The sequence below is a fragment of the Leopardus geoffroyi genome, chromosome D3 (assembly GCF_018350155.1).
Source record: "Leopardus geoffroyi isolate Oge1 chromosome D3, O.geoffroyi_Oge1_pat1.0, whole genome shotgun sequence".
In the NCBI taxonomy this organism is placed as follows: Eukaryota; Metazoa; Chordata; class Mammalia; order Carnivora; family Felidae; genus Leopardus; species Leopardus geoffroyi.
Genome location: NC_059339.1, coordinates 29802273 through 29823167, shown reverse-complemented (window position 1 = coordinate 29823167; position 20895 = coordinate 29802273). Strand labels below are relative to the sequence as shown.

Genomic DNA, 20895 nt, shown 5'->3' with positions numbered 1-20895 from the left:
AACAGTGATGTGACTTTGGGCAAGTGACACAATGTCTTTGTGCTTCAGTTTCCCCACCAATAAAGAGGATGATAATCATCCTTACAGAACCATTAAAGTAAATGTTTAATAAATAATTTTTTTCAACGTTTTTTTTTTTTTATTTATTTTTGGGACAGAGAGAGACAGAGCATGAACGGGGGAGGGGCAGAGAGAGAGGGAGACACAGAATCGGAAACAGGCTCCAGGCTCTGAGCCATCAGCCCAAAGCCTGACGCGGGGCTCGAACTCACGGACCGCGAGATCGCGACCTGGCTGAAGTCGGACGCTCAACCGACTGCGCCACCCAGGCGCCCCATAAATGATTTTTTAAAAGTAAAATCCCAAAGATAGGTCAGGTAAAAAAGCCAGGTGGTGGGCTAACCTCTTCTGTGTGATGAGGAGGTGAGGGCACAGGGCGCTCAGCTGTGCAGAATGTGCAGCCAACCCCAGAAAGAGTTTCATGACCAGGCTTGTGGGTGGTGGGGGGCGGGGGACTGAGGGGGGAGAGTCACACTGGACACCTTGTTTGGCGTTTGTTTTTGTTTTAACCTTATGTCTGCATGATCTGTTTTATGTTTTCAGAAAATAGCTAAGGCTGGTGAGTGAGCTAGGGTGAAGAAGAGGCAGAGGGGGTGAGTGGAGGAGGGTACTTCAAAAACAGGGATGGAGTGGGAGGGGCCCCACCAGCCCTGGCTCTGGCCACCGCCCTGACCCATTGTGACCTCCCTGGATGTGCCCAGGCCTTTGTGACAGGCACCCTTGAGGAAGACCTGTGAGCCATGACACCTAGAGGGCCCTCAATAAGAGGGTGGCACGTCAGGCCAGGCTAGAGCCTGGACCTGGGGTTTAGAAGGGGTTATGGAGGGGCCAAAAACCCTGGGTCCCTGTGGCCACTCCCACCCCCAATGCCCCCAACCATCAGCTTCGAGCAGCCATGCAGGATGCTTGGATCCACCCTGCCAGGGGTTTGTAAGATGGCCCTGCCTGGTACCTCTCAGCTCCACTCTCTCAATAGAGTCGGCCAGACCTTTCCCACCTCCGGGGGTAGGAGGCGGGGCGCCCAGGGTAGGGGCTGAGGTACCTGGGAGCTTTATGGCAAATGAAGAAGGAGAGATGCAGCGACAGAGACCGAGAGACCCAACGGGGACAAAACGAGGGCAAGGGGAGGCAAGGCTGGGGTGGGGCTGGCCCCTGCACTCAGGACGAGAGCAAGGGGCCCCCAGGCCAGGGGGATCCCCCAGCTCAGGGCCCAGACCCGGCCCTTGCCCACCCCTGCCAACAGGGGCAGGAACCCCGGCTTCACCCAGGGCAGCCCCCTCCCAGCTCCAGAACGTGCCCCTGGGTCCTGCAGAGCAGTCCTTCTTCCAGCTGGAGCAGGAAAACCAGAATCTGGTAAGTGAAGAGCCCACCGAGGCTGTGGGGCCAGCCCAGGCTCAGAGCCCATCTGTGCAATGGGTTTGAAGCTGTTCGCAGAGCCGCAGCTTCTGCCCCAGCCCCCACTGTCTCAGTCGCCTGCCCAAGAAGTGGCTATGACAAGCACTCCCATCTTTCTGCCTCCCATCCTCAGAAAAGACAGAACCAGGATCTGCGAGAGCAGCTGGGGGCCCTCCTGGGGCCAGGGCAGCAGTTTCTGCCCCTATGCCCGGAGCACTCAAGCTGCACGACCCTGGCCTGGGTAAGTGCATGGCAGACATCTGGCCCCAGCTGGACAGAAGGCAGCTGTCAGGAATGACCCAGTGACTCCATGTACCATACCCCTGCTCTGGCTCTCAAGCAGTCCGTGACCACAGATGCTGCCCATGGCCTTGGGGCTGACCCAAGGGCTCTTCCACAGACCCCTGAGCAGACCAGTACCCAGCCCCTGGAGGACAGGGCACCCTTGCAGCTGCTGCGGCAGGAGCTGTGCCGGGGGGAAGAGTCCTTCGTGCAGCAGTCTCAGGTGGGTCCCTGGGAACTGGGCTGAGGGGGCTGGGTCCTTCATGCAGCAGTCTTAGGTGGGTCCCCAGGAGTTGGGCCAGAGGTGGGGGGCAGGGGTTCTTTATGCAAGCAGTCCTAAGTGGCTAGAGGAAGAAAGAACTGACACTGCTGGCCTTGTCTGTGCCCACATGGTGCCCATCCTCCAGAATGAACTGCAGCAGATCCGACTGTCCTTTGAGAGGAAGAAGATGGCCATTACCGAGGTGCCTGCCTGGCTGGGATGGGACAGCTGCTGGGGGGCCCACCTGGTGGGACACATCATGGGTCCTGTTCCTTGGAGCGTGTGACCCAGCCTCCCCTCTCCCACCAGGTATGGGATGGCGTGGCCGAGGTACATATGGCCCTGAACAACCAGGCCACTGGCCTCCTGGTAGGTCCTCAAAGGGTGACACCCGGAGAATGAAGGGAACAGGGACTAGGCAAAGTGTGCAGGGGCAGGGGAGCTTTGAGAAACAGGGGAATATAGCAGAATAGTCAGGGTTAAAGGACCTGTCTTACTTCCTTTGCCTCCCCCCACCCCCCGCCAGAACCTTAAGAAGGACATCCGGGGAGTACTAGACCAGATGGAGGACATTCAGCTGGAGATTCTAGGGTGATGTGCAGGGTCAGGGGTCTGGGGCCCTGGCTGAACTGGGAAAGGGGCTGGTGTTCTGACCAGGATGGGTGGATCAACCCCTGACCCCTCCCCAGTTCCACTACACCAGACCGAGAGGTGCTGCAGGCTGGGGTGGGGAACGTACATGGCCCTGACTGTACAGCCCCCGTCCCCAGGGAGCGTGCCCAGTGCCGCACCCAGGCCAGGAAGGAGCAGCAGATGGCATGCCTAGCGGTAAGCCCCCCACCCCACACCCTTTCCCAGTCTGACCTCACCCTGGAGGCCCCTCTCAGGGAGGAGATGCAGGCTACAATGGAGGAGGCCCCAGGGAGGGAGCCACACCAGGAGCCAAATGACCCTGAGACATGGCTGCAGGTGCCTGTCCTGGGCACTGGTGGGGTAGTGGGGAGAAGGTAAGAACTCGCAGCACAGGGACCCCTGCCATTGGGGGCAAGCTCTGACCCAGCCCCTCCCCTGCAGAAGGCAAGGCCTCAGCTGGGATGTTCCGAGGGCCTCAAAAGCCAGCTCTGGTAGGTGGCTCTGTGAGTGCATTGGTAGAGCCCAGTCCCCTGGGACCATCCCCATGGGCACCCCCGCCCCCTGACCGCCACCGCCCACAGGCTGCTGGCCCTGAGGCTGCTGCTGGGCACCCTGCTGGCCTGTACCGCCGCCTACGTGTACGTGGTGGACCCCGCGCCTTTCGAGGGGCTGGTGCCTCCCCTGCTGAGCCGCGCCACTGTCTGGAAGCTCCGGGCCCTGCTGGGCCCGTTCCTGCGCCTGGAGGTGGACGACTTCCTGCCCTTCTAGGCCGGAGGCCCAGTGGCACCAGCGAGGAGGAGGCCAGGCGGCCGGCGCTGCCCCGGGTGCCCAGCGGCAGCGCTGGCCCCTGCCCACGGCACTGCCACGCGCCATCCCCACCAGGAGCTGCGGAGAAGGGTGGAGGCGGGGTCTGTCCTGAGGGCTGGGCCTGTGGCTGGACATACAGTGGTGACACACACGGCAGCGTGTGAGCTTGTTTCCATGGAAACGGGGGAGAGGGGCAGGAGGTTTTGCAGCCTTCTGAGGGCAATCTCACAGTGGGGATTCCTCAGGGTGGTGCCCCTGCCTCAGTGCCCACACCCCATCTGTCCACTGGTCATCAGCGCCTCCACAGGAAGCCCCCAGCCCACCCCTGGCCACCAGGGAGGGCTCTGAGCAGAGGGTGTAGCAGGAGGGTCTCCACTGAAAGTGAGGATGAGGATCCTCAGGCCTCATCCCTGGGGCTGGGCCCAATCAGTAGACCTCAGGGATGAGGTTCTCAGTCCTGAATCTGCTGACCCACTGACTTCACACCCCTCATGTAACCCTCTGTCCTTATCTGGCTGACCACCCCACCCTCCCCACACTTGACCGGCCATCACCCTCCCACCTCCCACCTCCCACTCCTGTCCCCTCCCTGACCCAGGGTCCCTATCCAGCCCAGCCTCCTGGCACTGCCCCAAGGCTCAGAGGACAGGGGGACCACGTTGGTGGACAGAGCCATGGAGGTAAACACCAAAAATTTTATTTAGGGCATTAAATGGGGTTCGGGGAAATACCTTTTAGGACAATAGAGAGTAACTTTGTGGCTTACTCATCCCCAAGTGGGAGAATTAGAGGCACCGCCCAGGCAGGAAAAGGGCTGGCCAGAGCTCTGCCCTGCCCCTGGGGGCGTCCAGGCCCTGGCTGGCTGGCAGGGACTGTAGGGCTGTGGGCAGCCAGGCCGTCTGAGGTCCCCCAGGTGCCACATCTCGGAGTGAAAGAGTGAAGACTGCTGGGTGGGGTCAGGCAGAGCTGTCACCAGGAACACACTGGGCTGGCAGGATCTCCTCCCCACCCAGGCAGGGCCTGGATGACTCACCAGGCTGGCGGCTCCAAGAGGTTAAGGCATCTGTTCATGTGCTGGGTGTGGGGAGGGGGGAGTGCAGTGACCTGCAGGGGCAACCTGAGACCCCCACCCCAGCCCAACCCACAGAGGCCTGGGCTCCCTGGGGAGGAAGTGGCATCTAAAGTGCTTGGTCAGGCAGGGAGGTCGGGGTGATTGGTGCAACACCCCGGGAAGGCCGTGCTGGTCCCAGCAGCTCCAGGGCCCCTGCCTGGGGTGTTGGACCCCCTACAGCAGGTGGGGACTTCCTGAGGTGGGTGGGCACAGGGTCACAAGCCCCAGTGGGCTGGGAGTCAGTCAAGGTGCGGCTGGTGGAGAAGGGACCCCCAGCCCACAGCCCAGGGTCTGTGGCAGCCTGGCTTCCTCGGCTGTCCTCTCGGGGCCCCAGAGCTGCCTACTTGGTGTCCCGCTCAGGCCCCGAGAGACCGGGGAAAAGGCTGGAGGCGGCTGAGTGCAGGCGGCACATAGCCCCTCGGGGAGGCGCCCTGGCGGCCGGGCTCCAGGGTGCCCGCAGCGGCGGGCGGTCCTCAGGGAGGCCAAGGTGGCATAGGTGCAGGCCGGGGGGCACCCTGGGCTGGCCACGCCGGCCCCATCCACGGCTGCAGGTGCCGATCCGCCCCCTGTGGGCCGCAGCGTCCCATGAGAGAGAAGCAGAAAGGTGGAGGTCAGCATGGGGCACAGCTGCCCAGTGCAGGGTCCGAGGCCCAGCTAGCCTCCCACGTTGGGCCAGCCCGTGCCCCAGACCCCAAGTCTTTGACCTGGCTGTCTCAGCCCTAAAAAGCTGTGAATTCCCAATTCCCCCACCTCCAACATTTGGCAGTGGGAGGTGGGGGAGTAGGGGAGGCACTCAGGTTGCCAGGAGGGTGAGTTCTAGTAAATGTAGCTACAGGATGCACCACTGGCCCCCACAGGGCCCTCAGCTAGCAGGTGGCCCCCAAAGCACCCCCTACTTCCCTTACTCCATCTCCCCCAAAAGCCGCTGGGTTCCCAGGGGGCCCTAGGGTGGCTGCAACCCCAACCTTTCTCTAAATGGCCTGTTACTACCAGGGGTGACGCAGACCCATGGGAGCCTCATACCTGGCAGCCAAAGACCCATCGGCCAGCCCCCACCTTCCAGGATTCCAACTCAGCTTAAGTCAGTGGAAACACCCACGAGGAATGCCCACACCTTTGGCCAACACCTCTCCCAGAGCCTGACCCACTCTGCCCCCTGCCCCTGGAGCCCCCGCATTCAGCAACAGCCCTGGCCTTGCTGAAGGAAAGGATCAAAATGACTCTTTTTCTTTTTTTAATAAAATTATAGATATATAGATGTAGATATAAAAACATAAAACAGACACAACGCAAGCGGACGCTGCCGTGTGCTTACTCTCGGGTCCCTGGCGCCAGGCAAAACTCTGACCCCCTCCCCGATGTGCTTCCCACAAGGACGCCGAGGCTCCAGTAGGGCCCAGACTGCATGCCATGGGGTGGGGAATCTCCAGTTTGGCAGGGAGGGGACTCCTGGTCTCATGGGCACCTTGTAGCAGCGTCCGGCCCGTGCCTGCTCCCATCTGCCCCCAGTCGCCTCCCACAAGAGCATAAAGCAGAGGTTAAGGCTTCAATGAAAGCGAGTTTCCCGGCAGTGGGAGCAGCGGGGGCCCGAGCGTTAACACATGGGACGTGGCATGGCAGCGCAGCGCACAGACACGGGGACGCACCCACCAGCTGGGTGAGACAGGACACACGGAGCCGAGACCCCACCCACAGCTGGCTGTCTGTCTGTCCATCATCCACCTGTCTGTCAGAACCCAGAGCAGTCCCAGAGCTGGGTGCCTGGAGGCCGGGGCTGGACTCCCCGAAGAACTGGCCTTGCCAAGCTACAAGCTTCCAGCAGGTCCCTGAAAGGCAACGAGTTAGGAGCAGCCAGGCGGTGGGGCCTCGGTCCAGTACAGCCAGGGACCCAGGCCTCTCTGTCCATCTCTGGGCCACAGTGACCCGTCTGTAAGGGGAGGAGGTGGGGACCAGCCTGGGGACAACCTCAGGGGCATGGGTGCAGTCGGTGCAGATGCAGTCCGCACCACCTTGCCGCCCCCACCTGTGGGAACAGGGGTACCAACACACAGATCCTGCAGCCTGGGGGCCCTCAGCCCAGCTGTGCCCTGGAGAGCAGATGGGTGGATGGACAGGCGGAGGAAGAGGGACAGGCTCGTGGAGGCGTGGTCTCTTCTGCTGACGTGTCCACACCAGGACTGGGCCTCCTCATCTCCCAGGGCAGAGAAGTCGGGAGGGGGGGCAGCCGCTGGGGGTCCTGGTCCCCGGGGCTCCACGGCGGATGGATGGCAGTCAGTCCTCACACTGAGATCTCGTACGTGGTCCCACCCACGCCGGACACCTTCTTAACGAGCGTGTGCCGGGCAGGGCTGGCGGAGGGCCCTGGAGGGCCAGCAGCAGGCCCCAAGCGGGCCAGGCCCGGGGACTGCCCGTTAAGCTTACTTGGGGGGGTCTTCAGCTGAGGGTGGTCCCTGCATCAAAACAAGCACATACACGCACACCCACAGTGAACACGGGATCACGGCATGACAGAGGCCAGCGGAGGCAACAGGACAGATGACGCAGACGTAGATAGAGGCCAGGGCAGCCCCTGCCTCTGAGCCCAGAAGGTCCCACCAGCAAATGGGTGGGGATGCAGGGTCTGCAGAGGGAGGGCTATTGCTGTCACAGGACAGACAGACAGATGTCAGAATAGCCATCACCCCCCTCCCAGGTCCCTTGGTCCCTCCCACTGGCACAGATCACAGAGTGCAGGGAGGCCAGGTGGACACTGGCCAAAACCCCAAGCCCTGGACTGTTCTAGCGTCCCAAGCTGGGGAGCCCAGGGGTGACTGTGGGACCCCTTCCCTGCTACCTCCTAGGAAGATGAGGGGAGGTCTTTCTGCCCTCCAGCCTGCCTAGTATTGACCAATAGCATTTCTGATCTCGCTGCCCAAACATCCACAAGGGTGGGAGCCACTCCCTCCTTTAGCTGCCACCCACTGGGACAGTTACACCCACAACAGGGACCTCCTCCCTGACTGAGCCTGTGCTCAATGTGGCAGGGGTGACACCTTGACGATCCCCATGCACCCACTGTGGGGCTGAGCACACACCATGTGTTCAGCTCATATACTTGGACCCGACCTGGCAAGGCAGCTAGCCTAACTTCCAATTATCCGTCTGCTAGGGACCTAGAACCAGCCTGCCCTGCTAGGCCTCAGTTTCCCCATCTCTGAGCAAAGGCCCTTACTTCCTGGGGCTATGTGCACCCAGGGCAGCATGTTCTGCCATGGGTGATGTCCCCCAGATACAGCCTCCTGGACAGACACCATCTCCAGAGGAAGAAGCCCTGGGGTCCCTGCTACACTTGATCACGCCAGCTAGGGGAGAAGGTGTTCAAGATGCAAATCCTCCTGCCTCCCATCCTGGGACATGCCGGGGTGTCCTTAAAGCTGGGTGATCCCCATACAGGCTGGCCAGGAGCCTCCAAGGAGGGTGAGGCTCACCCCCGTAGGCAGCCATTGGCTTCCTGGACAACCCCCACGTGCTCAGCCAAGAGGCCCCACAGGCGGTTGGACACCTGATTGGTGCTGGGAAGCCCCCTGCCCTCTGGCACCCACCTCTGCATGGCCAGCGAGGGTGGCGACTCCGGGAGGTCCGTGTGGATGAAGGCGACAGCTTTGGGGCCTGCATAGGAGGGTGAGCGGGGTGTGCTGGGTGGGGAGGGTGGGCCCTGGCGCACCGGGGACCTGTGCGAGCCGCTGCCAGGCCGAGGCCCAGGGGCGTTGTTGTTGGCCAGGTCAGCCTGCAGGGAGGAGGAGGAGGTCCGCGGTGCCCGGCTCACGGCACTGGACAGCGAGGACAGTGAAGTCTGCAGCGCGGGGTTGCGGGCACCACCGAAGCCAGGCCCTGCCACCAGGTCATCTCTGGAGCCATAGCGCAGGGAAGGGCCCCGGGGGCCCTCGGACAGCACACTGGCCTGCTGCAGGCTGTAGGAACTGGGCGCATCATAGACGCCCGAGTCGCCAAAGAGCGAGTCGGCCTGAGAGCGCAGCAGCCGTTCCCGCTCCTCCCTGTCCTTGCGCTCCTGGATGGAGGCCATGATGGTCCTGGACAGGTTGTCATAGCGCACAGGCGAGGGCTCCCGTGGCCGGGGACCCAGCACCGGGCTAAAGCTACGGGGCGGGGGTCGTGGCGGGTCACCCACTGCCCCCGGGTGCAGGTAGGGCGAGCGGTAGCTGGCCATGCCAGCCGAGGGGTGGGCTGGGCATGTGTGGCCACTGGGAGATCCAGGGTTAAGCAGACTGTCATAGGACAAGCTGCCATTGCGGTTGGGCAGCGCGTGGGGGGCAAAGATGCTGCGGTGGGGTGTGGGGGGCCCACCCTCAGAGCGCAGAGGCTGCAGGGCCACGTGGTCCCCGCCCCGCCGGCTTGCTGCCTTGAGGCTCAGGGAGCGCAAGGCACCCGAAAAGGTATCAGCAGCACTGAGTGGCGGGGACGGCGGGTAGGCTGCGTGCAGGCCTCCGGGCGTGTAGTCGGGGAGGTCCAGGCTGGGCTCTGATGCAAAGTCCAGGCTGTGGATGCTGTCCTCCCCTAATGTCAGGGAGTCAGGGCCCGGGACCTGCAAGGAGAGAGGGCACACCTCGACCACTGCCCAGCCACCATGTCCCACCCAGCCACCACGCGCTCTGTGTCCACACAGAAGCTACAATCCTGGTGACATCAAAAGTAGCCACACGTGCAACCAACAAACTGTTCCTGGAAGCTCTCCATCCCCTGACTACCTCTTCCTTGCCCACCACAGAGGCAAGTGGGGACAGGGTAGACCAGAGCACCCAGATGCTGCCTCCCCAGAGAAGGCTTTGCACCCTGCTCCTGCTCTTACTTCCCTGGGGAAGAGGAGGGGGCTGTGGGAAACAGCCACAGGAGCTGGACCTTGAGGAGACACAATAACCACACAGTGGCCCAGAGCCCTCTGCTGGGCACTTCACAGCTGAGGTTTGGAGTGTCTGCAGGGTAAGACCAGAGCTGGCTGCTACATCCACCCAGGGCAGTACCCTCAGAGCCCACCTGGGCAGGGTCTCCTGGGGAGGGGCCGGGGGGCAGCCACAGCCATAGGGAGGAGGGGCCTCTTTGATTCTCCCGGAATCAAGGCATGCCGGAGTAGGCTTGGGCTGGGGATGAGAGCCTGCATAACCTCAAAGCCGAGACAGGGTGTTGGTAGGGACAAATGTGGCCTTGGGGTACTTGGCCAACCAGCCAGAATCCTCATGGGATCGAGGACAATCCCAGGAAGGAGATGAGGCAGGTAAGGGTACCTAAAGCCTCCCATTCCCAAGGACACTCCTCCTGGGGCAGGGCTATGGCATGTTGGCCAGGGAAGCCCAGACTCCCTGCCCAGCCCAGAGGGTCCTGAGATGCAGGGTCAAACAGGCCAGGGGTCTTGAGGGAAGGGGAGTGGTCCAGGTATACTGGCCCAGTCACAGGCTAGCCTCTCAGCCAGCCATGAAGGAGGGTGGGCAGCCTGGGAATGTTCAGGGTTCTGGATCATTCCTCAAGCTGTCCAGGGCTGCCAACTGCTCCACAGTGATCGTAGAGTACTTATACAACTCAGAAAAAATAAATGTGCTTTCTTAAACAATCTCAAATTCTTCTGAAGCCTTCCCGTGGGCCTTACAGAGTGACTAATGGTGGAATTTCAGGCATCCTGGCACATACTGCTCCTGGGGGCAGCCGCCTACCAGGCCAGTGGGCAATGCCAGCCAAGGAGAAGGGGCCAGCCAGGACTGCCTGTGCCAGGCCTTCCCTCATGCCTAGCAGGGATGCCCACAGGGTGAGGCCCTGCTGGTACCCACAAGGCTCTCTATGACCCTATGGCCCCAGGGGTGGGGCCTCTAGGAGTGGGACCTCTGGGGACAGGGTCTCCAGAAGGGGTAGAGCAGGACTTCCTGGGGCGGGGCCAGGCCTCCTCACCTGCTCACCAGGCCCGCAGAAGGGAGCCTTGGGACCCGAGGGAAAAGCAGGCCGGAACTTGTACATGGCAGGTGTCGGGGGGCTGGTCCTCTGCACCGACAGGGCGCTCTCTGGGGAGATGGACCGCGGTCAGGCTGGGGTCAGTCCATGTCCCTCCCTCTGTCTGGCCACCCCTACCTCACCAGCACTGCTTGGGCGTGGGGTCTGCAGGTCGCCTCCGAACGTGCCGGCCTCCACCTTGGGGGGCAGTGGCGGCCCCAGGTCCAGCGGCTTCTCATCCAGCCGGTCCAGACTGCCCTTGGACTGGGAGGGGGCGTGGTCAGTGGTAGGCAGGGCATGGGCCAGGGGTGGGGCATAATGGGGACTCCTCCCTGGGCCCTGAGCTTTAGACCATTCCCCAGAATCTACCCAATTCCTCCCCCTTCCACTTCTAGGTCCCCTCCAACATAGTTGCTTCCTGCCTTCAAGGGTCTGCCTTCATCCCATCCCCTACCTGACCCCAGGGCCCCCACCTTGCTGCGGCCCAGGCCAGCCTTCAGCCCGTTGTCACTAAGCTTGACCTTGAGTGGGGCAGCTCGCTCCAGGAGCTCAGGCCGAAGGAAGGGAGGCTTCAGGCGAGCAGCCAGCGGCAGCCGGGGAGGCTCCACCACGTACCTGCACCAGGGGCAGAGGGGTCAATGGCCAGAGTGACCTGGCCTGAACGCTCACCAAAGACAAGGCTGGCCACACCTGCCAAGGGCAAAAGTAGACCAGGCTGAGGGTCCGCACCTGCCCACCCCAAACCCTGCAGGGGTCCCTTGACACCCCGTTCAGGCCTCACCGGGGTGCCAGAGGGCTGCACAGCACGTGCTCCACATTCCCATAGCAGCCTCGGGTGAAGGGGTTCACTCCCCCACGGAACTTCCCCGTCACCTGTGGACATGGGACCCCTCAGCCAGCCTGGCCACCCAAGGTCCAGGCCAAGGTGGACAGGGGGACAGGCAGGGACAGCTGGGGTTCCTCAGATGTAGGCTGGGCAGGGTCAGCCCATGAGCGCCCCCCCCACACCCATTTACCCCGAGTGTCCCTGCAGGAAGCTGTAGAATTTCTGGGCCCTGAGTTACTGCTAGTACAGTTGTCCACAGGTAGGAGTGAGCAGGGGGACAGGGCAGGTGAGGCCCCATACTCCATTCCCCCACCCAGAGTCTCCAGGGCCAGATCCTCCCCCTATAGAAGCTGCATAGTCCACCTCACTAGAGGGCTCCAGTAGTCCTTTCCCTGACACCACCCCCACATGGTCCTGGTGTAGTCCTGGCCCTCTTGGCCCATAGGGGACCTCCCCCCCATTCCCATCACTGCATGGCCCTCTTCTAAGGTCAGCACCTGCTCGTTGGTGGTACGCCCCCGAGTGACTAGCACCACATGGAAACCAGTGAGGCCGATGACAGGGATGAAGAAGAGGCCAGCCACACACATGACGGCCATGCTGGCCCGTTAAGGCCAATGGCCATAGGCAAAAACATGGAGCAGGTGCCTGTGAACAAACTATTCCCACCACCACCCAACCAGGAATGGCAACCCACCCCCTGGGGACTCCCAGGCAGTCCCCAGCCCACACTGTCAGGCAGTCCCCAATCCACCCTGAGCCTCAGTTTCCCCCGTGGAATGTGCCCCCAGCCCATACTGTCTTTGCGGTTAAGCCAAGGATACGTGATGGTAGTGTGGGCAGCTCCCAGTCCCTCAGCGTGGTTCAGCACATAGACCAGGCCAAAGGCGACGACACCCACCATGTGTGCACTGAGCGACAGCAGGAACAGGAAGAAGTAACGGTAATTGCGGCGCCCAATGCAGTTGTTGACCCAGGGGCAGTGGTGGTCAAAGTCCTGGGCAGGAGCAATGAGTCAGGGCACAAAGTGGGTGGGAGAGGAGAGACATGGAGATGGGGGCGGACAGGGTGGTGGGATGGTCACCTCTACGCAGTTGTCGCAGACGCTGCAGTGGGAACAGCGAGGTGGACGGTAGAAGTGGCAGGTTGCACACCACTTCATTCGGACCTGGATGCCCCGTACATCCACATTCTTGTACAGCGGGGCCCGGAAGTCATCCTCCTTATCCTCGTCCTCATCCGCTATGAGCCAGAACCAGGGGAAGGTGGCAGGAAAGTGACTTCCTTGGCAGGAGAGCCCTTCCCGAATCTCTGCCAGCCCACCCACCAGGACCCACCCCACCCCAGGCTCTTTCATGTCAGCCACTCACACTCTAGTGAAAGTGAGCAGATTATGTGCCCAGTACAGGGCCCTACCTCGGGGGAAGACGCCAGGGTCCATGAAGGTGGCCATGCTGAAGTTGGCCAGGACAAAGAGGAAGATGATGCCATTGTAGACGGGAACAGCTGGGGACACAGCTCGAGTCAACCATGGGCACCTGCATTGGACAGCAGGATAGAGGTGGGTCTGGGGGTGCTGAAGCTGGGTGGGGAGGGGAGGTGGCAGCAGATGAATTAGGCATGGCCACACATAGGAAGGCTGGGCCACTGAGACCACCATCAGTGCTCAGTGTGGGAGTCAAGAAGGCCACTGCTGCCATATCCCTGCTGGGAGACCCCCGTACATCAGCCTGCTGCTCCTCTACTCAACCATCGGGGCTGAGCACCTTGTGCATGGTGTGCTGGCTCCCTCTATGCCAACACCAACTCCAGCCACCCTCCAGGTGGCTATTAGGAGCTCAACTCACAGTTGAAGAAACTGAGGCTCAGAGCAGCCCGTGGGCCGGAGGGGTGGCAGACTGGGGGGCGGGAGCCAAGGATGAGAAATGAGCCCACTCTGCCTGTGTACTATGATAGACAGAGGCCAGCCCCAGCCCTTACCCAGACCTGTCCCCAAGCCCAGCAAGGCCCCTTCACCAGGGAAAATTCTCAGTCAGTAAATGCACGGTGGGTTGTCACCCCCGGTTTTCCCTGAGGGGTGCAGTCTCAGTGTCTGGGCCACTGGGCACATCCCCATCCAGGCAGCCCCTTCTTTTCCCTTCTTTTTAGTTTGTCACCTTACTATCCATATGGCAGTGCAGAACACCTGGAGACTCTAGAAAAGCACAATACCCCGCAACCACTCATCATCTCTTTCTACCCCTCAGCCCTTGGCTCCAAGCTGCCCCCTCTTCCAGGAAGCCTTTCCAGACTCCTGGCACCCCATAAGGGTCACACACACCTCCCTGGTGGGTGTTTTGTCACAGAGAGTGTCCTCTTCAGCCCTCTTGGGACCTGATCAGAGACCCCTCCCTGGAGACAACCAGTCCTTGGGCACATGGCCTGTGGTCCCCTGCCCTGACCCTGCAGCAGGGTCCCTGAGTCCATTCACTTGATTCCCACAAAGTTCCTCTGGCCTCAGGTTCCTCCTGATCTCTCCCATGGCTCCTGGCTGCTTTGACAAGTGGGGGGCACCCACTTGGGAGTTGGGGGGGTTGTTCCCCTTCCCATAACTAGCCCCTCTGTGGAGTTGGGAGTGCCAGAGGAGATCCCCTACGGTAGCCCTGACTAAGAGGACAGGGCATCGTGGCCTCCAGCAGGGTGAGCAGTACCCATGGCCTTACCCACCGCCCCAGCGCACACCGGCCACGCTGGCGCACCCACGCCTGTCTTGGCCAGGAGCCAGCCCTGCCACCCCAGCAACCACCTCCATGGTAGCAGAACTTCGCTATTTTTAGTGGAAAGCGAGAGGCTATTTAAAGATTCCACTTCCCACGGCAGCAGGCTCAGCGGGCCAGGAGCCGCAAGTTACCCCATCCTCTTCTCCAGGACCTGCTGTGGAGGTGGATGCACTCCCCGAGGACACAGGTCCCCTCTGCCGGGAAGGCTTTTCTCAATCACCCCCTACCCAGGCAGCCCAGAGCACCCACCAGTAGACGCCTTCCACATTCCCCATCCCTGTGGGCTGAAGCCTGGCATACAGATGGTGCTGAATGTATGCTGTGGTCTCTGATCCAATCCCATTCAGCAAAGTGACGGTGGGTCCCTGAGGCATGGTCTGCTCAGCAAGGCGGGATGGGGGCAGAAGCCAAAATGCCAGTGGGGATGGGCTCTCCAGGCAAGTGAGAGCTGCTCGCTTAAGAGAACCAGGTACTCCAAGGAGCCAGGGAGAGGCGTGGGACTGTGGGCCCCGCTCAGGTGGTACAAGCCAGCTCTCCATGATGCCTTCTGGGAAGGGCTAGCTATGCAATCTGTACAAAATGAAAATGCGGGCGCCCTTGTTTACAAAGTATCAAGGGGCTTCTGGGTGGCTCAGTCGGTCCAACTTCGGCTTGGGTCATGATCTCGTGTTTCGTGGGTTCGGGTCCCATGTCAGGCTCTTTGCTGACAGCTCCAAGCCTGAGCCCTCTTTAGATTCTGTGTCTCCCTCTCTCTCTGCCCCTCCCCCGCTTGCACTCTGTCTCTCCCTCTCTCTCAAAAGTAAATAAACGTTAAAAAAAGTTAAAAAGTATCAAGAATTTCAAGACACTGACAGCAAATCATTAAGGGCAAGTGTGGGCTCTCATGCACCTGTGAGTCCCATGGCATCAGTGGGGCCAGACTGCTCTGGGAGAGGAAGGAGCTGAGAGGTCCTGAGGTGCTCCAGGGCCTGCAGATGTGCACACACAAGGTGGAGGTGGGTGGGCACTGAAGGTAAGAGGACACATAGGGGAGGCCAGAGCAAGGGCCCTGTCCATTACTGTTGTCCAGATTTTGCCAGTGGCTACTACCTGCCCTGTGCAGTGGAACATGAAATCCACCCTTCCAGCTGTGGGGGGTGGGTGTTTTTCTGTTTTCTCTATTTTAGAGGCAAGGAATAGGTATAGGAGAGCTTGTCACATATCAAGGCCTTGGGGTGAACCTATGTCTGGGCTGGGATTCTAACCATCATGCAGGCAGGCAGGGACTGAACCCCATGGGCAATGCCCCAGCCACACTGACCAGAGTTTCCCGTGGCCCAGGTGGCCTCTCCTCCCTGAGCCTCAATGATCCCGCCAGGCTGCATGGGTGGCCCTGAATGAGATGTCTGGGGCTGGGGGGAGTGGATAGCACCTGCACAGCAATGGGCCCATGTTTGGGATCTGCACTGTGATGGGGCAACGTTTGCATTGAGGTGGTGGGCAGCCTCTGTTCACCGTGGGCACCAACCCCCTGCATGCCTGGGCCACACATACCAGGGAGAGTGGGGTGGGGCCTCAGCTGGTATTGGGCAGGCTTTTGGGGAGGTAGTGGGCAGGTTCTTGAACAGGGACCTGAGCCATTGGCCCCTCTGCCTACCATTGCCAGGCCCCCAGGCTTGACTCAGATGCAGGATCAGGCATTCCCCATGCATTCTTGTCCTCCCCATCCTCCCTCAGGGGGCCTTTGCCCCTAAGCCATGCCATAAGGAGGGTCCTAGCCTGGGTCATGCCTAAGGAAGACTGGCTCACTGGCCAGTGCCGGCAGGACCATGCACAGACACACATACATATCCTCATGAACATGCAGGGACACATGCACATACATATAAGCAATGCACACACAGATACACAATATGCTCCAAGACACACTTGTGTGAATACATGTCTGTACATGCATGCACACAGACACATGTGCATACATAACCACATTCAAAAGGCACATGTATTCAAGCACACATCGACACATATTGACACGCAAGACACATGCATAAATATTTGCGAAGACAGATAGGCCCGCTTGTGCACATGCTGGCACACGTGCAGAAACACACACATAGATGCAGACGTGCCCTTCCTCACACTGACCCCCTTCCCTATGCTTCCCATGGACCAGGCAAGTGTGAGGACATGTGAGGACATGAAAGCTCTGTGGGCAAGGCCTGGCAGGCAGAACTGCTCAGTCCACCTTGAATCTATCCTAGGCTCCAGGAGGGCCCCTCTGCCCACAAGTACAACACTCCATTCCCACCCAGGGGACTGTATACTCCGGGCAGAGGATGGCCACCCCTTGCTGGCTGCAGCCATACTCTGGGCCCAGGGCGGGCCCGAGTGGGGGATGGCCCAGCTCTGAAGCTAGAAGCCCTCCTCCCCATCCAGCCCCCGCCTCCTGAGTGTCAGGGCCACACGCCACCGCCATGGGCCCCACCCAGACTGAGGCCCCAAGTCTGCCTGGCCCAGCAGGGAGACACCACCCAGTGGGGGTGGGGGGTTCTGCAGGGACAGTATGCGCGCCACAGCTAAATGTGGAATGGAAAATTTTACCTCAGGAGTTTTCATTTAAATCGGGTTCTTCATTAACACTGTGTTTAAGAATAATGCTCACACACGGGAGCACCTGGGACCAGAGGGTTTGTGGCCGCTCTGCTCTGGTCAGGCCAGGCAGGGCCTCTGTCCTTGTGCACCCATTCCAGTCCCTGCAGACATCTGAGCAGATGGGGAAACTGAGGTTCAGGAGGCCAAAGATACCCTAGGCCACAGGTAGTGAGGCCTGCCAAGGGGCTCACCTCAAGTTTCCTTCCTTCCCATGTGGACCCTGGCAGGAGCGCCATCCACCTGGGCCTTCTGTCCTTTCTGGGCCTCTGAGTATGGGGAAGGCTCAGGCCCATCCAGGGAACTAACTGTGACATCCCAGAAGTCAAACCTTTGGTCCTGGACAGACATAAGATGGCCTAGCCTGGCCCCAGGTGTTGGTAGTCTGAAAGCAGCTCCAGTTTTCTGATGTCTACAGGGTCCTCTGTCATTCTGCAGAGTGGCTCTGGGAGGAGAAAGGGGCTGAGGTGGAGGCTCTCAGAAACGGCACCTCCCACCCCAGCACCTGACCCAACCTGGCACTGAGGCACAATGTGAAGGGTTTCTGGAGCCCAAGGGGACACGACTGTACCAGGAACCTAGGAAGGCTTCCTGGAGGAGAAATGCCTCTGGATACCTGCCCTTCAGTGTGATGCTCCCCATCCTCCAAGGGGGATGCCCCACCTCTGGTCATTCTATCCACACCCCAGCCTCTCCTGGGCAACATGTCTGAATGTCCTGCTTGTCCCAGCCCCCTCAGTGAACTGGCCCGAGGAAGGGGTCCTTGGTCTTCTAGGCTCCTGGCTCCCCACCCTGTATGATGTCAGTGTAGACCTGCCTCAAAGGGGGCAACTCCTATTTGCTGAGCAGAGAGGGGGCTGGGGCCACACAGCACCCAGTGAAGTTCAAGGGGGAGAGACAAAGAAGAACCCTGTGGGGGCCCCAAGGGCAGGGTGGGGAGGACACAGGAGTGGACTGCTCCTTTTTGAGCACATGTCTGAGTCTGCAGCAGGCCCGGGCCCAGAAAGAGAGTGAAAGTGTGGGGGCTAGGGTGACCAGAGGCTTGTCCCAAGGAGGGGACCACTGGGAGCCCTGCTTGCCTGGAATCTGCATGCTGAGTGGTGTCACTAGGCCTGGTTTGCCTGGCAGAACCCCTCTCAGGAGCCCAGTTGTCTTGGAGGACTCCAGGGGAGCCAGGGGTGGGGGTGGGTTAGGGCCTCCAGTGGCCTTTTGGCCCAGAGAATGTGGCCTCAGAGGCTCAGGGGCGCCCGGTCCCAAGGGCAATCAAGCCTCCCTTGGCTAGATGGTCACTGAGCCTGGCCCCCAGCTAGTGCCCTTTCACCCCCATCTTACCGCAGGAACACATGCCACCTTCTTTCAGGCAGAGTGGGTCACATACAAGGCAGGACACAGGAAAAGGCCTGCAGTGCCCTTGAGGGAAACCTGCACCTTGCTGGGCTGTTGTTCCTGAACCCAGAACCCCAGCTCTAAGAACAGAGGAAGGAAAAACTTGGCAGGGTCCAGGAGCATCAGCGCCCACATCTTGGGAGTCGAGTTCATAGGGCAGTCTTGTAGGGGCCCTCTGAAATCACAGGAAGGGCTCACAACAAACTCACTATAGTGGGGCTTAGGTGAGCCTAGGAGGAGATACAGGCGGGCTCTCTGGGGTAAGGTTGATTTCAATTTCTTTAAAGATTTATTTCCGTGCATTTCACAAGTTCTTGAAAGAGAACATGTATTACTTTTAATGTTAGAGAGGAAAAACACTGAACTGCACTTTGGGAGTGAGAAACCAGGATCAGTAAGTGGAGGTCAGGCTACCAGGAAGCACACCTGAGGCCCTTCCAAGTCCCAGACACTGGCCCCGGGGCCAGGACGACTGGGCCCCACCCCTCCAGAAGACCTTGCACCTACTGCCCACCTGCCCCTCTCCTCTCTGCCCCACAGCCAGCAGCATCTGAATAACAAGAACATGCCTGCTTGCCAAAGCCAGAAATAAGCCCGTCCACACAGGCCTTTTTTAAACACACTCTTGGCAGCCTGTGGTGCCCACCCAGTCCTGGCCTCCAGGTAGAGGGCTCCTGCGCCTCCATGGGCACCCAGTGCAGACTCGCTATCCTCACAGCTGCTATCCGCACTCTTCCGCGCTCTTGCTAAGGCCAAGGGTGCCAAGCCAGCTCCTGCTCACCCCTGCTCTGGGCTCACACTCCAGGGCTGACCTGCTTCAGAACAGAGGCCTCACTGGCTACAGCCACTTGTCAGGCTTCAGGTTCCCAGGAAGGCTTGAGTGGTCATAGCTTTAGTCACCTGGGCTGTCTCGGCATGGGACCTGTGGAAGGGGGTGGTCCCAAATCTGTACGACTAAAGCCTGGAACCCCCAACCCCTACTTGTACCTGGGGTGGGGGGTGCCCCACAACAATTGTGTTGTAAACAGGCTGATGTGTGAGCCAACCTGTCTCAGGTGAAGAAGCTATGGCTGCATGGGCCCAGGGCTCTGCCTACCTTCTGACTCAAGGGTCCCAGTGCCTGACATGACCGGTGTCCCTGGATGTGACCTGGTCTGGGCCCTCCTGCTTCAACCCTGAGCCTTCCTGAGAAGGTCAAGGGAGGGTGGAGGGCATTGCCAGGCCAGCATCAAGGGTGGCTTTGGGGCAGGCACGTGGCAGCCAGGCCAGGCCACACCTACGCAGGAACAACTTGGCTCTGGCCCTGGGCTGGACACTCAAGAGCTGCCCTCAGCTCCTTGCTGGAGGCTGGTGGCTCTCTACAGCCCCTGTCCCCTCATGCAGCCCGTTGGGAGGGGAGGGCTGCAGCCACACCCTGGGCAGCCACAGCACACACTCCCCTATTCGGGCCCAGCTCCTCACACTCAGGGCCTGGCACACCCATGAGATGCCCACCAGCCACTAGTGTCCCCACACACAGAACTCACCTGTCCCTGGTGCCCCAGCATAGGTACACTCACTGTTTCTGTCTCAGCCCAGGCAGGGGGCTCACGTGCGCATAGCTCTGGTGCCAGCCCTGCCATGCCCAGCCCTCCCTGCCCCTGCCCCCCTGCCCTGCCCTGCCCTGCCCAGCCCGCGGGCCCTGTCCCCCCAGCCCTGCCAAGCTTCATCCCTTGCTGTACCGACCCCTGCCCCTTCTGGCCCGGCTGTGGTCGCCTGTGCCCCCGGTGACGCGGGGGACTCACGTGAACACGAAGAACAGGGTGCTGGAGCCCACCAGCAGCGCGGCGGCCGTGGCCACCGGGATGTACTTGGCGGGTTTGAGGCGCGTCCCGGGGCTGCGGGGCATCCTGGGCGCCGCGCCGCCGCATCCCTCCCCGGGGCCGGGCGGGCGGGGCCGGCCGGGGTCGGGCCGGGGTCGGGCGGGGCGGGCTGGACGCGGCGCAGGACCCGCGGCGGCGGCGGCGGCGGCGGCGTTGGCGGCGGCGGCGGCGGCGGAGGAAATCCCACCCCACGGGTAGCGGCGGCGGCGGCGCGCTGATGTCAGCGCGCCCCTTAAGGTGGACCCGGCGGGGAGGAAGGGGGGCCGGGGGACTGGGGCGGGGCCAGAGGCGGGGCCAGGGAGGGGCGGAGCTCGGACCCAAGGCAGACGCACCCGGCCCCCGCCCCGCCCCACGCCCTCCTCCCGGGGCGCTGCGTGCTGGAACCGCCCAGACTAGGGAGCCACCGAGCTCCATCGGCCCCGACTGTGCTGGCGTCCTGCGTGGCGTTCGGGACCTGGGCCTGGCGGCGCCGTTCCTCGCCTTGGTGCCCCAGCCAGGCGTGTGCCCGCGGCTCTGTGAAGCCACCCAGCCGTCGCACACCTGCAGTCCCTGCCCGCCGGGTGGACACCGCGGCAAACGCCAGGGCCCCTGTTCCCACTCCGCAGGCCCTGGCGCTGTGGCCTGTAGGTCGCCTCCTGTGCCTCTATTTGCACAGACTTTTCCCTAAACACCTCGGAGCCTGTCCCTGGGATCAGGTTGATGTCCCTGCTATTCCCGGATAGGGCCAGACCCCTCTCACCTGGAGCCCCCCTAGCATTCAAGGGGGTGGAATATTTGTGACGCTGTATGGGCACCTTCATTGTTTATCTCCTGTCCATCCCACAGCCCTCGGGCCACTCGACTGAACTAAGTCCTGCTAGTGGGCAGGGTAAGGGGGGGGAGGGGGCGCTGATCTCTCAGGATCCTGGCCC

General features: G+C 61.2%; 2 protein-coding genes across 8 annotated transcripts; one reads left to right on the top strand and one right to left on the bottom strand.

The window, feature by feature from the left end:
• The first annotated feature begins 473 nt into the window (after positions 1–473).
• Positions 474–5653, top strand: CCDC188 (coiled-coil domain containing 188). 4 transcript variants are annotated; one of them, XM_045457183.1, is made up of 9 exons: positions 474–1413; positions 1589–1696; positions 1856–1960; positions 2145–2201; positions 2309–2368; positions 2526–2590; positions 2689–2827; positions 3074–3123; positions 5544–5653. In XM_045457183.1, the coding sequence occupies exons 1-9, from the start codon at positions 880–882 to the stop codon at positions 5629–5631; spliced, it is 1206 nt and encodes a 401-aa protein (XP_045313139.1). In that variant the 5' UTR covers positions 474–879; the 3' UTR covers positions 5632–5653. The 4 variants fall into 4 exon arrangements, with proteins under 4 accessions (XP_045313139.1, XP_045313137.1, XP_045313136.1 ...); XM_045457181.1 differs by lacking the exon at positions 5544–5653 and adding an exon at positions 3401–3590; XM_045457180.1 differs by lacking the exon at positions 5544–5653 and adding an exon at positions 3214–3590.
• Positions 4120–20128, bottom strand: ZDHHC8 (zinc finger DHHC-type palmitoyltransferase 8). 4 transcript variants are annotated; one of them, XM_045457175.1, is made up of 11 exons: positions 19907–20121; positions 12766–12887; positions 12434–12591; positions 12174–12346; positions 11847–11949; positions 11305–11396; positions 10997–11138; positions 10667–10787; positions 10485–10594; positions 8132–9132; positions 4120–5116 (listed from the first exon to the last, which is right to left on the bottom strand). In XM_045457175.1, exons 1-11 carry the CDS (start codon positions 20008–20010, stop codon positions 4891–4893), a joined length of 2352 nt encoding a protein of 783 aa, XP_045313131.1. In that variant the 5' UTR covers positions 20011–20121; the 3' UTR covers positions 4120–4890. The 4 variants fall into 4 exon arrangements, with proteins under 4 accessions (XP_045313131.1, XP_045313134.1, XP_045313135.1 ...); XM_045457176.1 differs by lacking the exon at positions 4120–5116 and adding an exon at positions 5768–7000 and having other exon boundaries at positions 19907–20119; XM_045457178.1 differs by lacking the exon at positions 10485–10594 and having other exon boundaries at positions 10662–10787; positions 19907–20126.
• Between the last annotated feature and the right edge of the window lie 767 nt (positions 20129–20895).